Below are 22,852 nucleotides of genomic sequence, written 5' to 3'. Positions count from 1 at the left end.
TCACATTCTAACATAATCATTTCACTTTAACAATCACAAATAATTAACAACTTTAATTTTGTATCAGCCTGCTTTTGACAATGCCTGCAGTATGGCTACACATAATGAATATTGAAACAAATCGCTTCAAGCAAAAGTGCACTCCTTTAGTCAGTCTAAATGAAAAGAAAATCTGCGTCTGCACCATTTTGAGAGTTTGAATTATCAAGAGCTGCAGTTTGCAAACCTGCTTTTTTTTCCAAAGTTAAGTTTAACACTTTTCAAACATTTTGCGGTAGTGTTCTACATTACATTGATGCAGGGCAAGCCCACATTTTTATATCCTTTGAGACTCGCATGTAAGCAAGTCAGACTCTACCTCCTGCTTTCGAGGAAATAAAGCTCTGTAGAAAGCATTTTAAGAGGATACAAGCATTTGTAGATTTGACAACTGGGAATACATGTCTGACTTTCAAGGAATTGGGAGCAGATCTTGGGTCCCAGGGGATTAATCAGTTTTGCATCGCATTTTATGTCTGCATTGCCGATTTAAAATTGCATAGTGGAGAGGTACAGAAAGATACAAACGTCCACTTGTAACAATTATGTACGTTTTTAAAATGTCTAACCAAATAACATATGTTCGAGGCATATGAGCTGCAGATTACACACTTTTGCATAGATCGCCATCTGGTGTTGGGCCCGGATGTTTGCAGTTTGTTTTTCCTCTTGGAAAGTCTTTGGAAGTCACGAGGTCGGTGACTCCTCCTTTGGATCGTATTGCGCATGGGCTTCGGCTCCATCCTCAGATAGTTTTTTTCCGCTATCGGGCTCGGATGTAATCTTCGCGCTCCGGTTCCGAACATTTTCCAGTTCGACGATCGAAGCGGAATCCTCACCTCACATCGCGGTATTGTTTCGATCGCGATCTCCTCAATCAACGCACCTTCTCATCGACAAATCTTCGGTTCCAGTCATCGACAGCGGCCTTCGGGCCTACCCAAGCTCCGGTCCCGGCTGATGGAAAGAACTCCATTCAAGAAGTGCCCTCGATGTGGGTCCAAATTCCCCCACACCGATCTTCATGAGGTATGCAACCTCTGCCTCTCCCCTGAACACGAGGCTCGAGACTGTCCGGCCTGTAAGTCTTTCAGATCGAAAAAGACTATTCGGGACCGAAGAGCCAGAAGAAACATGGCACACTCCTCGACCTCCGTTCCAGTCGATATCTTCGGAGACGACATCGAAGATCCGGGACAGCAGCGCACCGAAGAGGACCTCGTCAGTGCTTCCGAGGCCGACGACTCAGATGTGGAAGACATCACTCCGGCGCAGAGGGTCGTGAGTACTATACCCCCCCCCCCCCACACCCGCACCAACACCCAAAAAGGCTTCGGTCACGCCTTCGCCTCCGGGCCTAAGCAAGACCAGAGACACTGCTTCACACACCCCACCTTCGGGCCCGGTGAAGAAGCCAAGTAAGCCTTCCGGCGGCTCGGGCTCGAGCCAGCCTGCCAGCGGTGCCGAGAAACACACTTCGGCACCGAAAAAGAAACCGGCCTCTACCTCGACACCGTGCTCTGCACTGAAGCCCTCGGGGTCGAAACCCGGCGCTTCCGTACCGACGCCATCTTCGGTACCGACCAAACCCCATAAGGCCCTCGGCACCGACACTTCCAAGCCGAAGCCCATCTCGGCGCCGACCAAGAAATCGGAGGTTCCCAAGCCCAGTGCTAAGCAAACTGGCACGGACAAGCCTAAAAAGTCATCGCCCCGAAGACTTCGGCGCCAACGGACCAAACACCGTCACAGGAACTATTTACACCGGATCCCTTGCAAAAAACTCTCACCATTGATCCAAAAACTGGACATCTGGCACTCTCTTCCAAAAAGAGACATTTGGACAAACCGGCTCCGCCTCCACCTCTAAAGAGGAAGGACTCTGCTACCTCTCCTTTCAGAATACCTTCCCCACCTCTTCCACCTCCTCCGCCCTCTCCACCTCCGCCCCCTCCGCCTTCTCCACCCCCACCTCCTCGCTCTCTGACCCCGTCTCCAGACGATGATGATCAGAGGGACCCATATCACGATATAGGGGATGTGCCCCAAGACCCCACCACTACAGGATCCCCAGACCCATGGGACGACTACAATAACCCAGATATCCCCGACGTCCCACAAGATGACCTTTACCCTTCCAGGCCATCTCCACCGGAAGACTCATTAGGGTTCCACCATCTACTTCAAAGGGCGGCACACTATCACGGGGTAGAGTTGCACACTGACCCAGTGGAGGAGGATTTCCTCCTCGACACATTTGATACCACACATAGGTCTACCTCCATACTACCTATGCTTAAGGGGGTGGTAAAGCATGCGCCAGAGGTTTTTAAAGACCCAGTCAGGGCCAGAGCCATTAACCCATGCATAGAAAAAAAATACAAAGCTGCCCCCACAGATCCCGCCTATATCAAAGGGCCAGCGCCACTAGATTCCCTAGTGGTTTCCACTGCACGAAAAAAAACAAATTCCCAGGCGTCAGGCGAAGCACCACCACCTGACAAAGAGTCAAAGCTACTGGACGCATCAGGAAAGCGCACTGCGTCACAGGCAGCCAATATATGGCGTATCGCCAACACCCAAGCGCTATTGGTCAGATATGATAGGGCACATTATGATGAATTGGAAAACATAATGCACCACCTCCCTGAATAATATAAAACTAGGGCCAATGAATTAATTCAAGAGGGTAAAACAATCACTAACACCTCTATACGCTGTGCCTTAGATGCAGCAGACACAGCCACCTGGGCCATTAATACTAGCGTCCTCCTACGTCGCCATGCTTGGCTAAGAATAACAGGATTTAAACCAGAGGTACAAGCCTCCATCCTTAATCATCCCTTTGACCAGGAACACCTATTCGGCCCAAAGGTAGATGAGGCCCTCGAAAAAATGAAGAAGGACACCGATACGGCGAAGTCCATGGGAGCCCTACAGTCACACCCTCCTAGGCGCTCTTTTCGCCGCTCTTCCTTTCGGAGTACATCTAGAGGCTACTCCTCAGATAACGCGTCCACTTCCTACAAATCCCCCTCTCAGTCCACCTTCACAAGGGGTTATCAAAGAGGCGCCTATAGGGGCAACAATAATAAAGGCAGAGGCAAAACAAATACCGCCCGCTCTGCCAAACCCCTACCCAATGACTTCCCCCCGCTCCCTCCAGACCATCCCACTCTGGTCGGGAGCAGACTTACAAATTTCCTTCATGTCTGGGAGACCATCACCTCAGACAAATGGGTGACCCAAATTATTCGGTCAGGATACTGCCTGGAATTAACATCTACCCCCCCAAACATTCCACCCAGGCAACGCCCAATGTCACAAGAACATTCCACATTACTAAAGCAGGAGGTAATTCCCTCCTACAAAAACAGGCAATAGAACACGTTCCCGTCAATCAGCAAAATTTAGGGGTCTACTCCCTATATTTTCTAATACCAAAAAGGGACGAGACTCTACGACCTATTCTAAATCTCCGGCCCCTAAACACATACATACACTCAGACCATTTTCACATGGTAACGCTTCAGCAGGTGCTTCCGCTCCTCTCCCAGAACGACTTTCTCACCACACTGGACTTGAAAGACGCATACTTCCACATTCCAGTACACCATGCTCAGAGAAAGTACCTCAGACTTGTAGTGGACGGACAACACTAGGTGCTCCCATTCGGAGTCACAACAGCACACGGGTATTCACCAAGTGCCTAGCGGTAGTGGCGGCACACCTCAGAAGACAGCACATTCACGTCTTCCCATACTTGGACGACTGGCTGATAAAAGCCACTTCATACAACCAATGTGTACACCACACGGCCACTACAATCCAACTACTTCACCAACTAGGCTTCACGGTGAACCACCAAAAGTCCCAGCTAACACCATCCCACACAAAACAATACCTCGGTGCCACCATAGACACCTCAAAAGCAATAGCCTACCCCAATCCGGCCAGGATTGCAAGCATTCAGGCTTTGCGACAAAAATTCGTACTTCAACACTCCCTTCCAGCAAGAGTGTTTATGCAACTGATAGGGATGATGGCCTCTTGCATTTTCATAGTGCCTCACGCAAGACTCCAGATGCGTCCACTCCAAGAGTGCTTAGCGCGCCCCTGGAACCAGGCCCAGGGGCAACTGACAGATCTAGTATTGGTAGACGGTCGCACCCATCGCTCTCTGCAGTGGTGGAACACCACAAACCTTTCCAAAGGTCGACCGTTCCTGGACCCGGTTCCCCAAATAATACTAACAACAGACGCATCGCTCTCCGGCTGGGGAGCTCACCTATTACACCTCACAGTGCAGGGCACATGGACGCCTCAACAACAAATACTCCATATCGACCATCTGGAGTTACTAGCAATCTTTCTAGCCCTAAAATCCTTTCAACCACGGATTTCAGGCAAGGCAGTCCTCATTCGCACAGACAACATGACGGCCATGTATTATATTCAAAAACAAGGTGGCACACACTCTCCACAGCTCTCTCAATTAGCACAGAGCATATGGAGATGGGCAATTCCACACAAAATCTTTCTCCTAGCCCAACATGTCCCAGGAGTCCAAAAAACCATGGCAGATCTGCTCAACGCAACAGATCCACGAGTGGGAATTTCACCCGCAGGTTCTTCACCCGTTCTTTCAAATGTGGGGGCATCCACAGATAGACCTTTTCGCCACCAACGAAAACAAAAAATGGCCAAGCTTCGCCGCCAGATACCCACACCCATTGTCCAAAGGAAATGCGATATGGATGAACTGGTCAGGCAAATTTGCCTACGCTTTTCCACCTTTCCCACTAATTCCATTAGTGGTGCGAAAGCTACAACAGCATTCCCTCACACTGATCCTAGTAGCTCCAACATGGGCCAGACAACCGTGGTACACCACGCTGCTGGAACTCTCGGTAGTACCACACCAAAAGCTACACCTCTCGCCATGCCTCCTAACCCAGAACCATGGAGAGATCAGGCACCCGGACCCAGCTCAGCTCCACCTTGCGATCTGGCTCCTGAAATCCTAGAATTCGGATACCTAAACCTTCCCCCTGACTGTATGAACGTCATCAGAGAAGCTAGACGCCCTACCACTAGAGCCTGCTACGCTGCCAAGTGGAAAAGATTTGTTGTTTATTGCCATAACAACACAATCAATCCTCTAGACGTGTCTATACAACACATCATATGCTACTTACTCCACCTACAAAGGTGTAATCTAGCCTATACCTCCACTCGGCTACACCTCGCAGCAATTGCAGCTTACCTACAAAACAGGCAGCACCTATCACTTTTCAGAGTACCTGCCATTAAAGCCTTCATGGAAGGCCTCAAAAGAATAATTCCCCCCAGAGTACCACCCTCACCTGTTTGGAACTTAAATATCGTTCTCACAAGGCTGATGGGGCCTCCCTTTGAACCTTTGCATAAATGTGAACTGCAATTTCTCACATGGAAAACAGCTTTCCTTGTAGCCATCACTTCCCTTAGAAGGGTCAGTGAGATACAAGCACTTACCATACAAGAACCTTTTCTTCAAATGCACCAGAACAAGATTGTTCTCCGTACCAACCCAAAATTCCTACCTAAAGTCATTTCCCCTTTTCACCTAAACCAATCTGTAGAATTACCAGTATTTTTCTCGCAACCTCAAACCGTTGCAGACGCTAGATGTCAAACGAGCCTTACTTTACTATATTCAAAGAACACAACCTTTCAGAAAGACCAAACAACTGTTTGTCTCTTTCTCTCCACCACACAAGGGCAACCCCATCTCAAAATCAGGGATAGCTAGGTGGATTGTAAAATGCATCCAGATTTGGTACCACAAAACAAAACGAACGCTGTCCGTTCCCCCTAAAGCCCATTCTACACGGAAGATAGGGGCTTCCATGGCTTTTCTAGGGAACATCCCATTAGATGATATCTGCAAAGCTGCTACATGGTCAACACCACACACTTTCACTAAACACTATTGTGTAGATGTGCAAACCAAGCAACAAGCTAGTGTGGGCCAGGCTGTACTAAAAACATTATTTCAAACCACTGCAACAGATGCCGGTGGTCGCCGCTAAGATTGGGAACTGCTATATAGTCTATGCAAAAGTGTGTAATCTGCAGCTCATATGCCTCGAACGGAATATGCTACTTACTAGTATGCATCTGTTCTTGGCATGTAGAGCTGCAGATCTACACACGCCCACCCGCCTCCCCGGCTACCTGTATCTGTTCCAGTCTATCTTATTTAGATACAACACACATGGGTTTCTTCACTGTTGTCACTACGCTCCATCTTTCCCTGCTGGCGAAAAACAATCTGAGGATGGAGCCGAAGCCCATGCGCAATACGATCCAAAGGAGGAGTCACCGACCTCGTGACTTCCAAAGACTTTCCAAGAGGAAAAACAAACTGCAAACATCCGGGCCCAACACCAGATGGCGATCTATGCAAAAGTGTGTAGATCTGCAGCTCTACATGCCAAGAACAGATGCATACTGGTAAGTAGCATATTCCTTCCAAGAAGTGCTTTCCATGGTCAGGAAACCCAACAATAAGTCAATTTGCAAAAAATTGCCAACTTCTTGGTCACACACATTTTTCCAAATCTATAATGTAATAAGACCATCAACTTTAAATGAATTCATTGTTTCAATAATAACCATTTGCAATATACCACAGGCAAATTTTCCAAAGTCAGAAAAGATAGATAAAAGTACAGTTTGCTTTTGGGGCAGTGAGGAGAGACAGCTTTATTTTGGCATATTATTGCTGAGTTTCCAAAATTTAAGATGTATTGGATTATATGCAGAAAAGGATCTCTTAACATCATCTTTACTGGTCTTGTGCTGAGTCAGCCAATTAAGATGATAAGATTTGTTCTGTGTAAATAGAATAAATACTTCCATTTACCAAAGAGCTATTGAATGCTGTCTGCAACAATTTAAATGAAACATGTGCAGGACACACTAGCACAAAGGATGGGAATGTCTGCTGGGAAGAGCCCTGTTTCATAGAAATTGCATTACCGAGTGATTTCTTCCCTTATTGGCAAGCACAGAGTCATCGCTACAGCATCAAGATCCACACCGGGTAAGAACAGACACCCTACTATTTGTGTTGAACGTCTCCTTAAGTGGTGGGCTGCAATGCTCCAGCACAAATCTATTCATTTGACATGGGGCACATCAGAAAGAGGCAAAGCCTACTTTCCCTTCCACCATTTCTAGATTCATTCTTGTCTACAGTCATCTAGATTTTTACACCATAAGTTAAGATGGGAAGGAAGTAAAACAGCAACATGGATTAGAAGTGAATGGTTTCAACCTCTAAACTCTGTATTAAAAATTAACTGTATCTTGAATTGCTGCAGGTGTCCTTCTTTACATGTGATATGTGCATTCTCTGACAACCTTGCATGGAACACACACACTCGGAAATGCTAAATTATTTAAATTGACAATAATTTTTCTAAAGCAATTGCCTATAATTCAACCAATTGACTGTAAGCTAATACGCTTTGAATATAATAGTTTCCCAGTTATAGCCCTTGATTTCCAAATGGAGCATAGTACAGGAAAGTGCCTTTGGGATATGTCATAACTAAGCATGCTAGGAGGTTAGTTTCAGTTGAAATGTATGAGTTCTTTTCATGGTTATATCAGCAATATAAAGATTAAAGAATAAAGGTGCAAAGATGCAGCATTGTATGGTTTCCTTTGGGGAGCCACTTCCGTCCATAACAATCCCCAGGAAACGTATCTTTATTTTTTTTAAGACTTTATCATTTTCAATACACATATGCCATACATGGCAGCCCACAGGGTGGGAAAAAAGAATGTACTTTAGCATAATTGACATTAGTGGAAAGACCAGTCCAATAATATCTTCATCATTGCAAAATATACTGCACATTTGAGCGTCCCATATCACAAGGACCGATCAGCAGGTAAGCAAAGGGATAAAGTTCAACACTAGCATGACGGGAGAGTGCGAGTGTTAACCAGGCAACAACGGTCTGTACTCTTATAACAGGGCAGCTCCTTATTTGAGCTATTTATGAATGTGAAGCAACTTAATTCAGTTTAGTTGCCAAAAATCTAGACTTCATTTGGTAGATAATCCTTCAAAAAACCTGTTTGGAGCATTATATATCTGTTTTTGTTATGTCTGCGAATAGTTAAAGAGGATCTTCGGAAAAAAGTAATCATCCACATGTAAAACTGCAATTCTTTAGCACAGGACATGGAGAAAAGATGGTGCACATTGCACAGCTCCAATTAAAACCAATGAACCACCAGACTGGGACTGTGTCCATGCATCCGACATGTCAAGCACCATCTTCTGCAATCCTGCTGCTTAGGGTATGATCTGGAATCCAGAGAGAAGGATCACACACACCTCAGGATCACTCCAAAGGGCTCAGCAGGTGATGGAGATCGCCATTATATTTTTCTCTTAAAGGCTTAACTCATAAGACTAGAACTGTTCTACATTGAGCTGAAGCAAAATTCCAACATTAAAGGCACAACTGTTGTATGTAGAAAGTTGTAAGAAGCAGAGATGCAGAGGTGTAGGGGTATTAGGACTGCATGTGTGAATCCTGCCTTTGGGGTCAAAACAATGCCTCAAGATGGAAGACAATATCCATAACAGAAGTTCCACGCATGCAAGGGGGAGCTGTGCCCTGGAGCCCAGACCATCTCTGTTGGAGGACCATGGAACTGGACATGTCAGAGAGGGGCGAGGCTCTGAGCTGGTATGGAGCACAGGTGACGGAATATTCATTCACTAGTAGTTAGATGGAGTGCAAAAGTCAACCCTGGTGGAGCATGGTTAAGGAGATGAAAGGATTATGAAAGACAGAGGGGTGCAGTGGTGTGGAGTGGATCCCCTGAGGAGAACCTTGTGAAACACATACCAAATAGCTGCACATTTTTGAGGGATTCACTATTTTGAGGCAGCGACAGTAGGACTTTGTTGCAAGGTGGGGGTGTTGTAGTGGCATGGTGACATGACCACAGCATTAGGGCCACAGTGTGTCAGAATAACAAGAATTCAGCACACTGGTGCTGTTCAGCAAAGGCTTTCAGCAGTTTGCAAGAGTAGACATTATATGCTGGATGGCACTAGAGAGACAGAGGTGGCGTATATTTTGGGTTTAGGGGGTTGGGCTCTGATGCAAGACGGTCAATGGGAGAAGGAGGAGGGCCCTATGGAAGCAGTGTCTTTAAGTAGTTGGGAGAGCTAAAATGTCCTCTCTGACCTACTATCTAGTGGTTATAGCTTAACTTCCCCCTTGAGCACTACAATAAACTACTAGATCACAGTGACATTGAAATAGTCTTATCTTCGAGGAACATCAAGGAATGTTGAAACAAACATGTCCAAGGTCACTAATTGACAAATGTGACCCTTCATCATTCTTCTCTAGCAGATATGTTGCTACAGTAATGCAGCAAATATTGTGAAAAAGTTATTTTCAAAGCTGTGTTTGATGGAAATTATGCTACTCTTAAGAGAGGGGCGAATGTAATGGAACATCACCATTTGAATCTCAAGTGTGTCGTAATTGGCGTCTACCTGTAAATGTATATGTGCTGGCATCCTACAAGGACATTGTCAGTCAGTCAAACTTTATTTGGCCTCCATTCATAAAAGCACAGAAAAAAGACAATTCATAAAGATATAACAGCAGACAATCATCATAAAAGATCAACATCAACATTTGATAATACTACAGCAATAGAAAGGAATCTAAAACGACCCCAAAATGAGCCTAATATACATAGAGAATCCTAAAAACAAACCAATAAAACCCTGAAGAGGAATACTCTAAAAGTCTGCGACCTTGGGGCCTCAATGTAGGAAATATCCACGGCTCTAGAGCCCCAGTTGATTACACTGATCCATATCTATTACAAGGACATTGATAATATAAACAAAGCATCACCTACCATTTTAGAACATTTCATATAGGAGTAGGATTGATTGTTTTATTTGTTTACTGCTGTGGATGAATAGACTATTTTTATTTTAAACCAATTTTCCATTAAGTTTATGAAAAGTATTTCATTATTTCACTTGGCGGTAACTATTATTTTCCTTTTATAGCAGGTGATCCTTTGTTTGCACTAAGAAATAAACCAGAAGATGAAATTCATTTCCAAGAAGACCCAGAGCTTGAAGTAAAATCTGTAGGTGAGTAAGAGCTCAAAATCAAGCTGGAAAATGTATAGAAAACTAAACCATGCTATATAATACATACAGCCTGTCAAGAAATATTTACTTTTAGCCAATTTTCATAACATATTCAAGAGAGAAGCTACAGTAATGTACAACTTTTATTTTAGTGCCTATCACCAAGTTACATTATGATGTAATCTTTATTTATTTTCAGTCGTGATCTCCCCAGCCGAGAAGGGAGTGGCTACATTGTAAATGAATAGAGTGCAAAGCGAAACATGATTGACTTGTCTTTGACCTTTCTTTTGTACAGGCTGCAGATGGAACTCATGATAGGTGTCGATTCACTTTTCCAAGGCCGGTGCAATCCATGTTAATAATTGTGCCACTGTCTGATAATACACAGATATCATCCGAATACTCCTCCTTTTTTGGCTTTGGTTTCAGCAGGGGCAGTGTCAAAATCTCGAAGCTACCTCTTGGACGTTGGTGATAGGTTACGTTGTCTAGTTCAGGCTGCAAATACATGTATCACACAAGAAATTGTCTAAGCAGTGTTCTTCTTTTAGAAAAAGATGTGACTTTTATTATAATCAATCAAATATGTCTAGTTACTTTAATAAGTTTTATGGTTACAGCAATATTTTAGATTGGGGCTCTTAATGTAATCAATAACTACCGTACTCTAGACTTGCACGTGGAATATGGGTTGCATACATGGGGATGATTGCCAAAAGACAGCCGATCACAGTGTAGGTTTGAAATGGTTACGATTTTATCACAGTGTGATATCTGACTGCTCGTTTTACATAGGATGATAGGGACTGCACCTGGGAACCATGCTGCAGGTAGAAGTTTAACAGTTCCTTGTGCATTTGGTAGCATGATGAGGACCACATTCTGAGCCACACCAGGGAAGGGAAACAAATTGGTAGTAGAAGAGCCTTCCTTGAAGCCAACTGTCCATGGTGGACAGTGTGAGTGGCAGCCTTAGGGAGGGAGGTGTAGCGGGTCTTTCATGGTCCACTGTCACTTGAAGAAAAGATGCAAGGGATGAAGGTCTGGTCACATGGGCTCAGCACAGCTGTCAGCACAGCTTATGTCTGTCAGTCGCTTGAAGTCTTTCTACTGGGGATTGATCCAGGCAATGCTTTCAGGTCACAGTCTCTGTTCAGGTGTTGCACTCTGGCCAAATCACACCGTGACCTGCTGAAACCTGTTCATTATCATTCACTTGCAACAAAAGGTCATTTTTCTGGATGCTGATTCAAAGCTACTTGGCTTTATAAAGAATTCCATAGGTACGAGGTCATATAAGTAGCCGTTCAGGGGATATGCAGGAAAAGGGAAGTCCGCTAACTGTTTGCCATTTACACTCTCTAGCTTTATGGGTAATATACCTCACAGGTGCATGAAAGTACACTCCACATACAATCAGGGGAATCTACCATATTTACTAATTGAATGTGGTTGCCTCTTTCTGTATACAATTTATGTTTATGTTTTGGTCAATGAGCAACTGATCATTGAGGTGGGCAACATGTTTGTACAATATAATACATGTGTGGATTTCAGGTAGTGCAGCTCTCCTATACCTCTAGACTCTGCTCTCACTAGACAATAGATCTGGGACTCTAGGCAGAATCACACGATTCGGGGAGCACATCCACTACTAGCAGCTGCACTGCATAGATTGAAACGCTTGTGTTGGCTGATGCTAGCTAAACCCTTTGCTTGATGTAGCCTTGATCATTAAGCGATGCTTATAAACTGGTGGAATAGGATAGGAACCTGAGCACACTATTCAGAGCTATCATTTGTTCTGCAAGCTTAAACTGCAATGACAGAGCGAATTGCCAACCCCAGTGCTAAGGAAGGATATATCTCTACATTAACGACCCCACTGTGTGGAACATGAAATGTTTATTCTCTCAACACTTGACTAGTGCAACACCCCAAACATGATAATCCTCAAAAGGCAGATAGAAACGGAACACGTTCTGGAACAATGTGATTCCATTCTTGAGAACACATATTCATGAAGTCAATCAAGGCTTTATTCGATTATTTAAAAACAGTCATAAAAGTTATACAAGCATAACAATCATTTAAAAGCAAGCATAAATAAAGTTGAAATATGGATAGTAAATAAAGAAGAAGGGACAAACTATTAAACAGACAGTGAATTATGCTTATGCACTACACACTTCAGTAAATTTACTACATAGAAAAAAACCAAATAATGTGGGCGCATACGAAAAAAATACAAGGCAGGTTTCCTTTTACGAACGCCATAAAGCTTAAAAACCGGTTTTAAAAACTTCTTAATTTGAAACTCGTAATATTTGCAAAAGAAGACGAAATGTTCTAAAGTTGGCAGAGACGTATTGTCACACGGACAAATTAAGACAGATGCTTCATCATATTGGCCCAAGAGAAAGCAGAGGTGGGATCTAATAGTTCCCAACTGGAATTTAGCTAACAGCAATCTTTTCCAAGGGCTCCTTACCCAGATCAGGTATGGCTTAAGGTTTGATGACGTTTGGATAATAGCAAAATCCTGCTACAGGGGTTTCATCATCTCAACTTGCTCCCACACATATAATTTACTATCCAGTCAGAAAAGATCTGAAAAACACATTGGTCAGTCACACGCATTGCACCAAACGAATCTTCTAATTTTAAGAGCCCAACACTAGAGTACCTCTAATGTAAAACGGAATGTAGTATGCCTTATTTATTAATAGAAGGCTTCAATTCTGTTGAGTTGTAGGCTCTGCTCAAAGATAAACACCCATGAAGACCACTTAAGATGAATCCTACGCTGAAGGGTCTCCATTATTAATCTTCTACTGAATGCCAATATTTGTCACCTACTGAGACAAACATTCTAAAATAGCCATCAAATGGCAACAAAGTGAGTTATATAAGCCCTTGTAAATATTAAGGACTTTAAGCGCAGCCATGGCTCAAACGTTCATTTGTGATGTTTACTAGATATTCGGCTAGCCAAACACCAAAAACTAACACACATAAAAAGTACTCATGCACATAGACCGACTAGCAGCAGTGCATGATATCATCACACTTACCTGCACCCATACTCATACATCACCAGACAAACAGGTATGTTTGTACATAGACCAGCACACAAACGTGTATAGACCCTCCTAACAGACGTACAGTGAGGCAGCACCCATGCCAGAACACTTGGACAAGCAGATGAGTGAACAGATGGATTCTTACTAGCTGCTGAGTTTAATGATACCTCATGTCAATGTACTATTCAGCTACTCTTCTAAGGAAACCTGATTTTAGGTGGCAAAAGTAGAAGTTTGTCCTTGGACAAATCACTTATTCTCAGTTAAAAGTCCTCTTGCCAGTCCAGTCCCTACCCTGTTTTGAAAGATCATCTGTTGGTAACAATTCAGTGCACTGACAGGCCAATATCTATTTACTTATGGTTGGGGCACAATTAGCAACAAAAGAAAAATAAACAATGAATTGGAACCTGGCTCAGAGTAATTAACTGTTGCTAAAGTTAATTCCTACATTGCATCTATCATTCTTTGGTTTTCTTTTTGATCTAGTGCACTTTGAATGCCCATTCCACCCTTAACCTCATTTACTTGTGTATTTATTGTATTTGTTTGAAGTGTGTCAAGTATCAGGAACTATCTCAAAGCATTTGGGTATATTAAACAGGGTGGCATAGGAATAGCAATAGCAATAGATACTTCAAGCAACACCTTGTAAATTTGAGTGAGAAGCGCAAATGAGGTACAAGGACCTGTGCAATCTGACAGGCACATTATTTGTTGTGGCTGCCATCATGTGATGCACAAAAGGATTCTTCCTGGTCCTAACTAAAATAAAACAACACATTTACTGTGGGAGCATCGACTCTGCTGTCCATGGGCCTTGTGAGTCTGCCTAAACGCGCTGGAGTCTGAGTGGGTCTTTTAATGGAGGTCTTTTAAGTCCACACAGCATCTGCTGACCCACAAAGGAGGCCAAGGGAGATTCTGGAGAATTTTGCAGCGGGGATGAGTGCCTGGTTCATAGGATTTGGACACAGGACAAGTCATGTGGTCAACCCTAGTTGTGCTGTATCAAAGGCTGTGTGTTTCGTGGTGTGGACCCTTGAGTGCAGGGTCTGTGGTCAAACCCTGCTGCACACAGCTACAGGATGTTTTTTCTAAAAAATGTTGACTAGTGTTGGATAATTATTGGTTCAATATTATGAACTAACTTAACATATTAAGAGTTAGCTCATTCTTGAAGGAAGCATGTACAGCTCATGATTTTACTGCATTTTTTGGTATATATCCATATTTTCCACTGCACTCATTAAATATATAGAAATCAAAAGCAATGCCAGTTTTTTAATTGAACTGGCTCAGAGTGTTCTTATGGAGGAGGACAAACTGATAAAGAGGTAGTAAATGGCCAGATTGGTTTAATCCACGAGACCTGTTCCTGTGTGCTGGAAGAGCATCACTGTATGTCTGATTTGGATCCAGATAAACTAAGTTCCTTAATCAAGGCAAAATGTCACCACATGTCCGTAGATTTTGATGTGTTTTTTTTGGTTAGTTATTTCTGTAATGTTTTCCATAATTACATTCTGTAGCAGAAATGATGACAAGGTTTAAAATCAAATATAATTTATACCTTTCAAGGTCTTTTTTCATAAGACTATCTAGTCAGTACTATGTGTTTATCTATTTTTAAATATTTTCTTTACAGATGTCATAGAATAGAATAAATAGGTAAAAGATAAATGTTCACGTTTTATTTTACAACCATCTCTGTTTGTGTGTGGATGTTTGCAAAGTTGTATCAATAATTGTTTCTCTGCCCATAAAGATGTAATAACAACCTTCCCATTTTTATTCACAAGGTGAGCAAATCTCCCACAGAAACTTGAACAATGAGGATTTCCTGATTAGTACTGGAAAAATGAAAGTGCGAAAAGCTTCAGAAAAAGCGAAAGGGACGATATTCCAGAATTCTATCAAAGGGGCAAACATCCGCAAATGGCCACCAAATAGAGTGGAGTTTGAAGGAGAGATGAACCCCGAAGATGAAAGCGGTTTCAGCAATTCATCAAATTCTAAATTAAATCAGGATTTACTAGAAATTGAACTTTCAGATAAATTTACCAAGCGTGAGAGTAATCGGAACATTACAACATGTCCACCTAGGTCTCAGCAAAACTGGCAACCATATCTTCAGCGTAAGCAGAGCTACTTTTATAAAGGACGGTCTGCTGAACATTACAAGACACTTGCAGATCACATTATTTATCAATGTGCTGAATGTATGAAAAGTTTCAATGGGAAAAGTCAGTACCTCAAGCACCAGAGATCGCATCACAGGTCCTACCAATGTACAGTATGTGGGAAAAGCTTCAGCTGTAAATACCATCTCATTAGACATCAAACAAAACATACAGGAGAAAAACCGTACCAGTGTGATGAATGTGAGAAAAGCTTTACTCAAAAAGGAAGTCTAACTATACATCAGAGAATACATTCAGGAGAACGCCCTTATCACTGTACTGAATGTGAAAGCAGCTTCAGAGAGAAGAAACAGCTTTTAGGACACTTCAAAAAAGCCCACGCCCCATGATGAGCATGTAAGCTGAAAACAAAAAACTATTAAGTGGAAAATTGAAATTTCAGATTATGTGGTTGGCTTCTATTGATAGAAGCGAAAATTATCCTCACCTGCCCTGACTCAAAGAGAAGGTTGATACATGCCATTAGATATATGTATAAAATGTAATCAAACATGGCAGCATTAACTAAACTCAAGTAACAAAACATTAGAAAGGTTTTATATAGTAGGACCATCATTCTGTGCAGAAGGCAATATGGCATACATCTTGGCATTACAGAATTGCATATTCAAGGAAACCACTAGAGTATCAGTAAAAAAATGATTGTAAAGCTTCTTCAGTGGAACTAAATCAGGCAGAACTCAAGGAAACTTGAAAGACATCAAATGAAAGAATATAAGAATATTTTAATGCAAAAATGTATATGTAATAACTCTTTCAGCAATCACAAGTTATTTGTCAAAGCGCAACTACCTGAGGAATGGTAGAAAGGGAAAAGATTTCAGTCTATAAGTTATACATTTTTAACAGTAATACATAAATACCTCATCATAGGAAAGTCGTGCAACTAGGGTTTATAACTATATATCCTTAGATTTCACCAGCAAAATTCATAGGAAAGTAGACTCCCCTTTATTAACAAAGCAATCCCTATTACCAAATCGTTCATACAGTAGAGCTGTGACGCCCTAAATTAATTTGAATACTCCCAGTATCATTTTACTGAAGACAGCCTATTCTTTCCAGTGATGCTATTTTGTTTTTTATCAGAATGTTTGCCTGTAAATAGAAACTGTGGTGATATGGTGTCTCTTTGCGATCATGGAATGAGGAATTTGAGAACTCTAAGGATTGTGGCTGTACCACTAGTATTTTGTGGTTGGGTTGGCACTAGCCTATAGCTCGTGGGACCCTCTTTCATTTTTGATGGTGGTGCCTGCTTCTCCATCCAGAATATTTCACCAGTGGTGTGATCTAATTTAATGATTTTCAACATGAGGAATTGCAAATTAAATAACTTTAGTTTTTCTTTTTTTTTTTTGGATCTTGGACTTGTATATCTCTGGGAGTTCCTCGCATCAAGGCAAATAACCAAGTGCAATATTTATTCAATTTGTTTGGTGCGTGGGTGCCATGATCCTGTATCCCGATTACACTCTATAATGGTTTGGAGCACAAGGATTATCTGTCTATACGTGACAGTCTCAGAATCCGGTAATAGGTTGCTCAACCACCTGTGAAAGAAGCTGGTTAAAATATGACCTCCCTTATTTGTAATGGAAAAAAGTCAGGTTATGTAGTAGTGAGACATCAGATCACCTGAGTCATCATTTCTTTTTACAGTGAGGATTCAACAATCTAAAAGGGAAAAAAAGCTGTTAGGTAGAGCTGCATTTAAAAAAAGAAAAATGCCCTTTTCAACAAGTCTATCCTACAGACCCACACTAATGGAAATTTAAAATGGGAGCAGGATGGCCTTGCTTCTTTTGTCTGGGTTTTAACAATGTGGCTAGAGAGTGGCTTTAATAATTTGGGTAGAGCGTGTGCTGATCACATCTTCACCTATATGCAAGCCATATAAGTGGTGCTTTTGACAGCAGTAGGCAGAGATTTGGCACCAGTCATGCTCCAGAAGGTGCACGGCACGAGTTAGAGGCCTTATTCAGGAACTGAATGGAACCATGGCGTAAGCCCCACACTTTGATTATGGTTGTCTCACCCCGTCTATTGGGTGGCAATGTTGGAGAGTAAATTTCACATCTTCATACCAGTAGAGCTACCCACTGTGTTATGTCTTGCACTTCGCAGCTGTGATATCGCATTCTTCAACCCTTAGAGAAGGATAGGGCACCCTTGCCATGCTTAAATGAGCCTCTTTGAAATCCACAGACTGCTGGATCCCAGATCCTCCTCTGCCTTTATTTTGCTGTCATTCATAATTGTCAAAGGCCACCTGACAGGTGAATATGACAAGTCACAGGCAGTGGTCACATCAGTTAAATATTTGGTAAGGGGAAAGCTGTAAACATATGTTTCTCCTTCCCAGTAAATCAGATAATTACTTAAAAATACAAGAGTGGATGTTATTTTACTAGGAATACAAGTGTTTCTTTTTTTGTGTAATATCTCATTTAAAATTGCAAATACACGCAGTATAAATGAGTAATTAAGATCCATTATCAGATGGCAATCTGATATCAATTATCTCAAAACCAGAGCTGATCATTAAGCCCTGAATATGTATTTTGTTCTTGCTTATACTCGTAAACATGAGCGCCACACATGATTGACTCTAGGAAAGAGAAAGTTGCTGGCTGTAGGGCAGATTCACAGAAAATCCATAATTCTCAAAAAATTCCAGGAGTGCTCCTCGAAAGGCGGCACAGTGGCTGCCACTCAGGAGTGCTCGCAATAGTAATCTTAGAGGAAATGTGTGTTTGTCAGCTTTTTTTTCTTTCCATGGGGAAAATGACTCCCCAAATGATGAAACCCCTTCACCCACTCCTACGCCGTTTTTGAGCGTGGCCACTCCACATTTCCAACTCTGATAGAAGCTTACTCATGCCTTTCATAGTAGCAAATCTTCCACAGTACATACAGTGGGAAGGAGGTTTGTAGAGCATGACCAATATTACTCAAGGCTCCCCATGATGATGGTAACTCCTCTTGGCAAAGAACAGTTGCAGTCATGACATTATCCAAAGGCATCGTACCATTATAGTGGAAGTGAGGAAAAATGGGTAGGTGTATGAAGGAGATTAAAGAAATTTGCCACATGCTAAATTTTATTGGAATTTCGATGAAGCGTGACTCACACTGATAGGACCGTACCTCAAGACCAGTGAGTTCATATCAGTTGCCAGATATTAATTATGCTAGAAACTGTAAAAATGTTAAATAGTACTTATTTGGGGCCAGAACTGTATTACATGTGAGTTATGTTAATAATATATTTAATGTGCAAATTTAGCCTTTCCAAAAAGTACTTCATAATCAAACTTGGCCAAGAAATGTCATCATATAATGAAAATTCACAAATCAGCATTTAACCTTAAATCTCTTTAGATGTGGGTGTGTAGAAAACCATTCAGCAGTAAAATTCTAAATAAGCGATTTGATCTCTGTCCTCATTATCCAAATCTTCCCCACACAACCAAACGTGTTCATTCGCACCACTTGAAGCTATTGATAGCATTGATACTGATGCTTAGCTTTCATTACTCAGTCCTAAATCGCTTTCAAAACCTATAAAGTCGTTTTATACAACTGTTATAAAATGCAAACAGTGTTTTAAAAGACCAACGCCATATCATTTCAAAGTGAATAGCAATGGTTCAGATAAAGTTGTAGATATTATTGTAGAATCACACAGAGCAGAAAGAAGAAAACAGAAACATGATTAACTGTGGGTCCAGTGTAGTTGTTACAGTGTTGTAGAATAATGCCAACTATGTATTTATTATAGATTATGCTTTTGTGTAATACATGTCACTGCATTTAAAATGTGTATAAAATCATCCCGATGTACTGATGTCCATTCTCTCCTGTGTTTCAATTTTTTTACTGCATATTTGGGTGTTTTTGGCTCTTAGTATTGTCTCCGAAGAGTGGGTTCAGTCGCCCCCACATCCAGGCTTTCAACCCCTCTAGGAGCCTATCTTTCATTATGCTGTTTCTCCCACTTCCCTTCATTTGCAGAATCTTGTCCTTTGTCTTTGGCATGTTCAAATCGGCTGAGCTCTTACCTGAGCCTGATGTGCCTGCTCCCATGCACCCCAATTTCAAGTCTGTTTCAGGAAGATCAGCCCTGCCAAAGCATGCAGTCCTGTTGAGGGAAATGGGAAGGGGACAGGGGGCTCTCGAGACCCGACCAGCGATCGTTAACTTCTCCACTTAGAGTCATGAGTGCCTGTCCACTGTAACCCACCTCAGAGCTGTTCCTATCACCACCACACTTGTTGTGCTTTGTGTAGGGTCTACTTTAAATATTGCTCATAGTCTCTGTCTTTAAAGCACCTATGTGTAAGGCTTGGCTCTGGCTTAACTGCCTGGTTGTCTCACTGGGCCTCTCTTGCCTCTCCTGGCCCCGCTGCTATTGTCGTCGTACCTCCAGTATGCCCATGAACTACTGTCCTCAACCAAATTTGCTCACACCATCAGGGAGACATAGGCGGGGAAGCACAGTGTCTTTCATTCCTGCATCTCTTCACAGTGCCCAGAGGTCTCACAATAGTATTGCATCTCTCATGTTCAGGCCTTCACAACCCCAGCCTACATCATCTGTTCTTGCATGGGAGCCCCTCAGTCCATGTGGCTATTTTACAGTTGCCCTCTTAGAAGAGTAGGTGGGAACTCTTGTGCCAGTAGCAGGTTACAATGACTCCTTTGTCACCCGTCTTTGCTGTGACCAGAGTCTTTTAATGCCACTGCCTAGCGGTGCGTCTCACCAGGGTCTTCAGTGGTTGTAAGGTGCACTGCACAAATCCTTCCAGACTGTGCTCCTGGTGGAGGGTTTTTTGCTTCTCAGCTAAACAGTCATTGCAGCTGTGGGGCCTTGGGGTTTTATTTCACCTCTATCTGAATTTATAGTCACTAGTAGCAATATACAGGTAAGGATTTTGATGGTTTGTCCAGGCTGTTGTGGCAAATCAGCAGGGCCCAACCAGAATCTTGCCCTGCTAAGCCAGGTTCCCCGCAAATGTACTACTTTATGAAATCACAAATGCTGTTTACAAACATCCTGTCAGAGTTCTGCCTCACCTGTCCTCTCTCCTATGTGCAGATATCTCCATATTCAGAGGAACTGTGGTGGTGGTTGGAAAATAAAAGGAGGATATCTACTTCTGTATGGGTGGATTAAAGGAAATTTAAAGATTGGCTTGGGAAGGGACATGCTCATTCTTAAACAGGCCCTCAAGAGTAAGGCAATTTCTATTCACATATGTTACACCTATGTTGACTATAGTAGTACAGCTGACAAAACAGGCTCGAATTTACTACAGCCAAGTATTTGAGTAAGTCATTCACCACACATGGCCAGTCAATGGCACTGCAATGCACTCTCATAGAAATGAATTGAGGTAAGTAGTAACACTACCAATCAATATGGGAAAATATGAAAAGAAAAGGAAAATATTGGTGAATGTTTACAAATTAACTTTTATTCAATTATAAATTTTATGTAAAAAATGTAAACATTAATTTTAGCTTCAAGTAATATAGAATGTATTCCAACAAGACCTCAAAACACATGCAAAACTTCTGCTACTGCAGGGTGGGGAGTGAACAGTCAGTACTCCGCCACACCCATCAACAAACTCACTACATCACCCAGTGGCACACAGCCCGACCATACATGAAAGCAAGACAAACCCAAAAACAATTGTTTCACCAAGCTGGTGAATGTATTTGTTGCCGTGCCACTCATACTGTAGAACAGTTATTTTAGGAGGAGATAGAGGAATTACAGACATAAGATCAACATATTTGGTATGTCCAGGGAAGCAATCCTTACTACATGCCACCTCTCTTCCAAAGTGATCCTTGACATTGCTGCAGACTAAGAGTAGGAGCTCACGGTCATCAATGTGCATATAAAAATAATGGCTGAGCTCCACTACCTGGCCACTGGATTTTTCCTTAGGGTCAGCGGAGATATCATGGCCATTTCACAGACAAGTTAATCATGATGCTTGTGACAGGTACTTAGAAGCATCACCAGCTGAGTGCACTTTGTTTATATAGCCCAGCTACGTTCAGCTACTGCTCCAGCTGTTGCTAACAAAACACTAGATGTGGGGACTGCATGTCTTAAAGAACAATTTTAACAGTTTACTCTCTGGAAATGGGGGTGTCAGAGGCTGTGTATGAGGAACGAATGTGTTATGGCTGCCCACCTGTTAAGGGTAGGGAGCACAGAGTGCTGATACAAGAATTCGTTGCGAGAGAAGGTTGTTAAAGTTCTTACCTGGTCTTAAGCTGGGGTTCCGTGAAACAGACAGGTCATAATGCAGGTCAGGATGTATAGTGGTAAGGAATGCCCCTTGATGGAGATGAGACAAAGACAGGATCTAGGTCCACATCCAGGAAGACAATTTGTCACCTGTATCCTGGAAACTTTTTCCACCGTGTTGTGTGACTCCAAAACGAATGCATTGACTGTCTCTCAGCTCTGCCACATGGGTGTCTGCTCCTCTGCACTGCGGGTATATCTAGGTAGACCATGTAGTTCCTTGTAATGATCAAGTAAAAAACTAATGGCAAAGTCTGTCTCCTCATCAGTGAAGTTTTTCTTCCTGTAGAGTAACTTTCATTGCCTCTTGTAGTCTAGGTGTTGTGTGGCAGCCTGTTAGTGGCCCAGTCCAGGGGAAAGAGGGCAGCACCTGGGATGTAGGGTGTATTTATGTAATTGCATGGTTAATGTGTGTCAGGTGCCTGAGGTTTGGGTCATGTGTATTCCAATTCCCTTCCATTCAGAGTTCTCTTTGTGCCCGACTAAAAGGCTCCAGTGCAGCATCAAGAACTAATGCGTTACCCACTCCACCATACACAGGTTCACTGGTTTGTATACTAAATTGGATAGTTTAGTATTTAGTTCTGCTGTGCGATTGAAAGTTATTTCTTTTTTTAAGATAAGTATTGGGCAGAACATAGATGTTATTGTTTCTGTTGTTTGATTGTTGAGTTCTGAGCTCAGATGCCCCACACAACTTCCATAAGAAGCCTGTGACTCTTCGCCCTCGCTGACCTCAGAATCTAGTGTGGAAAGGAATTATACTTAGCCCAGTTTGCAGAGCCAGTGGCAAATGACCTCAACCACCACAAGTGGCGTACTTTAGCCCCTGCCTGCCCTGTAGCCTCCCCGAATGGCGTCTGACGGACACAGCAGCTGCTTTTAAGGTCTCAGCTACAGACAGCCCTAGCTGTAAGTTGAGTTAATGTTTCAGGTGAATATCATATATTTAGAATGGTCTTTCAGTCAACCCATTGCTCATGATTGAATGGAT

At 42.5% G+C, this 22,852-nt stretch overlaps 1 protein-coding gene across 3 annotated transcripts in view; it reads left to right on the top strand.

Annotated features, from left to right (window-relative positions):
* The window catches only part of LOC146861874 (uncharacterized), a 105,577-nt gene extending 86,194 nt beyond the window's left edge, over positions 1 to 19,383 (top strand). For 2 of the 3 annotated variants that reach the window (XM_085641043.1, XM_085641041.1), the window contains 2 exons: positions 10,151 to 10,237; positions 15,126 to 19,383. In XM_085641043.1, coding sequence (XP_085497169.1) covers positions 10,151 to 10,237; positions 15,126 to 15,856 — 818 coding nt within the window. In that variant the 3' untranslated portion in view covers positions 15,857 to 19,383. The remainder of the gene's footprint in view (positions 1 to 10,150; positions 10,238 to 15,125) is intronic. The other variant, XM_085641042.1, reaches the window with a different exon arrangement.
* The last annotated feature ends 3,469 nt before the right edge of the window (positions 19,384 to 22,852 follow it).

Source organism: Triturus cristatus, chromosome 2_2, assembly GCF_964204655.1.
Source record: "Triturus cristatus chromosome 2_2, aTriCri1.1, whole genome shotgun sequence".
Classification (NCBI taxonomy): Eukaryota; Metazoa; Chordata; class Amphibia; order Caudata; family Salamandridae; genus Triturus; species Triturus cristatus.
This window is presented reverse-complemented; position numbering and strand designations above follow the sequence as displayed.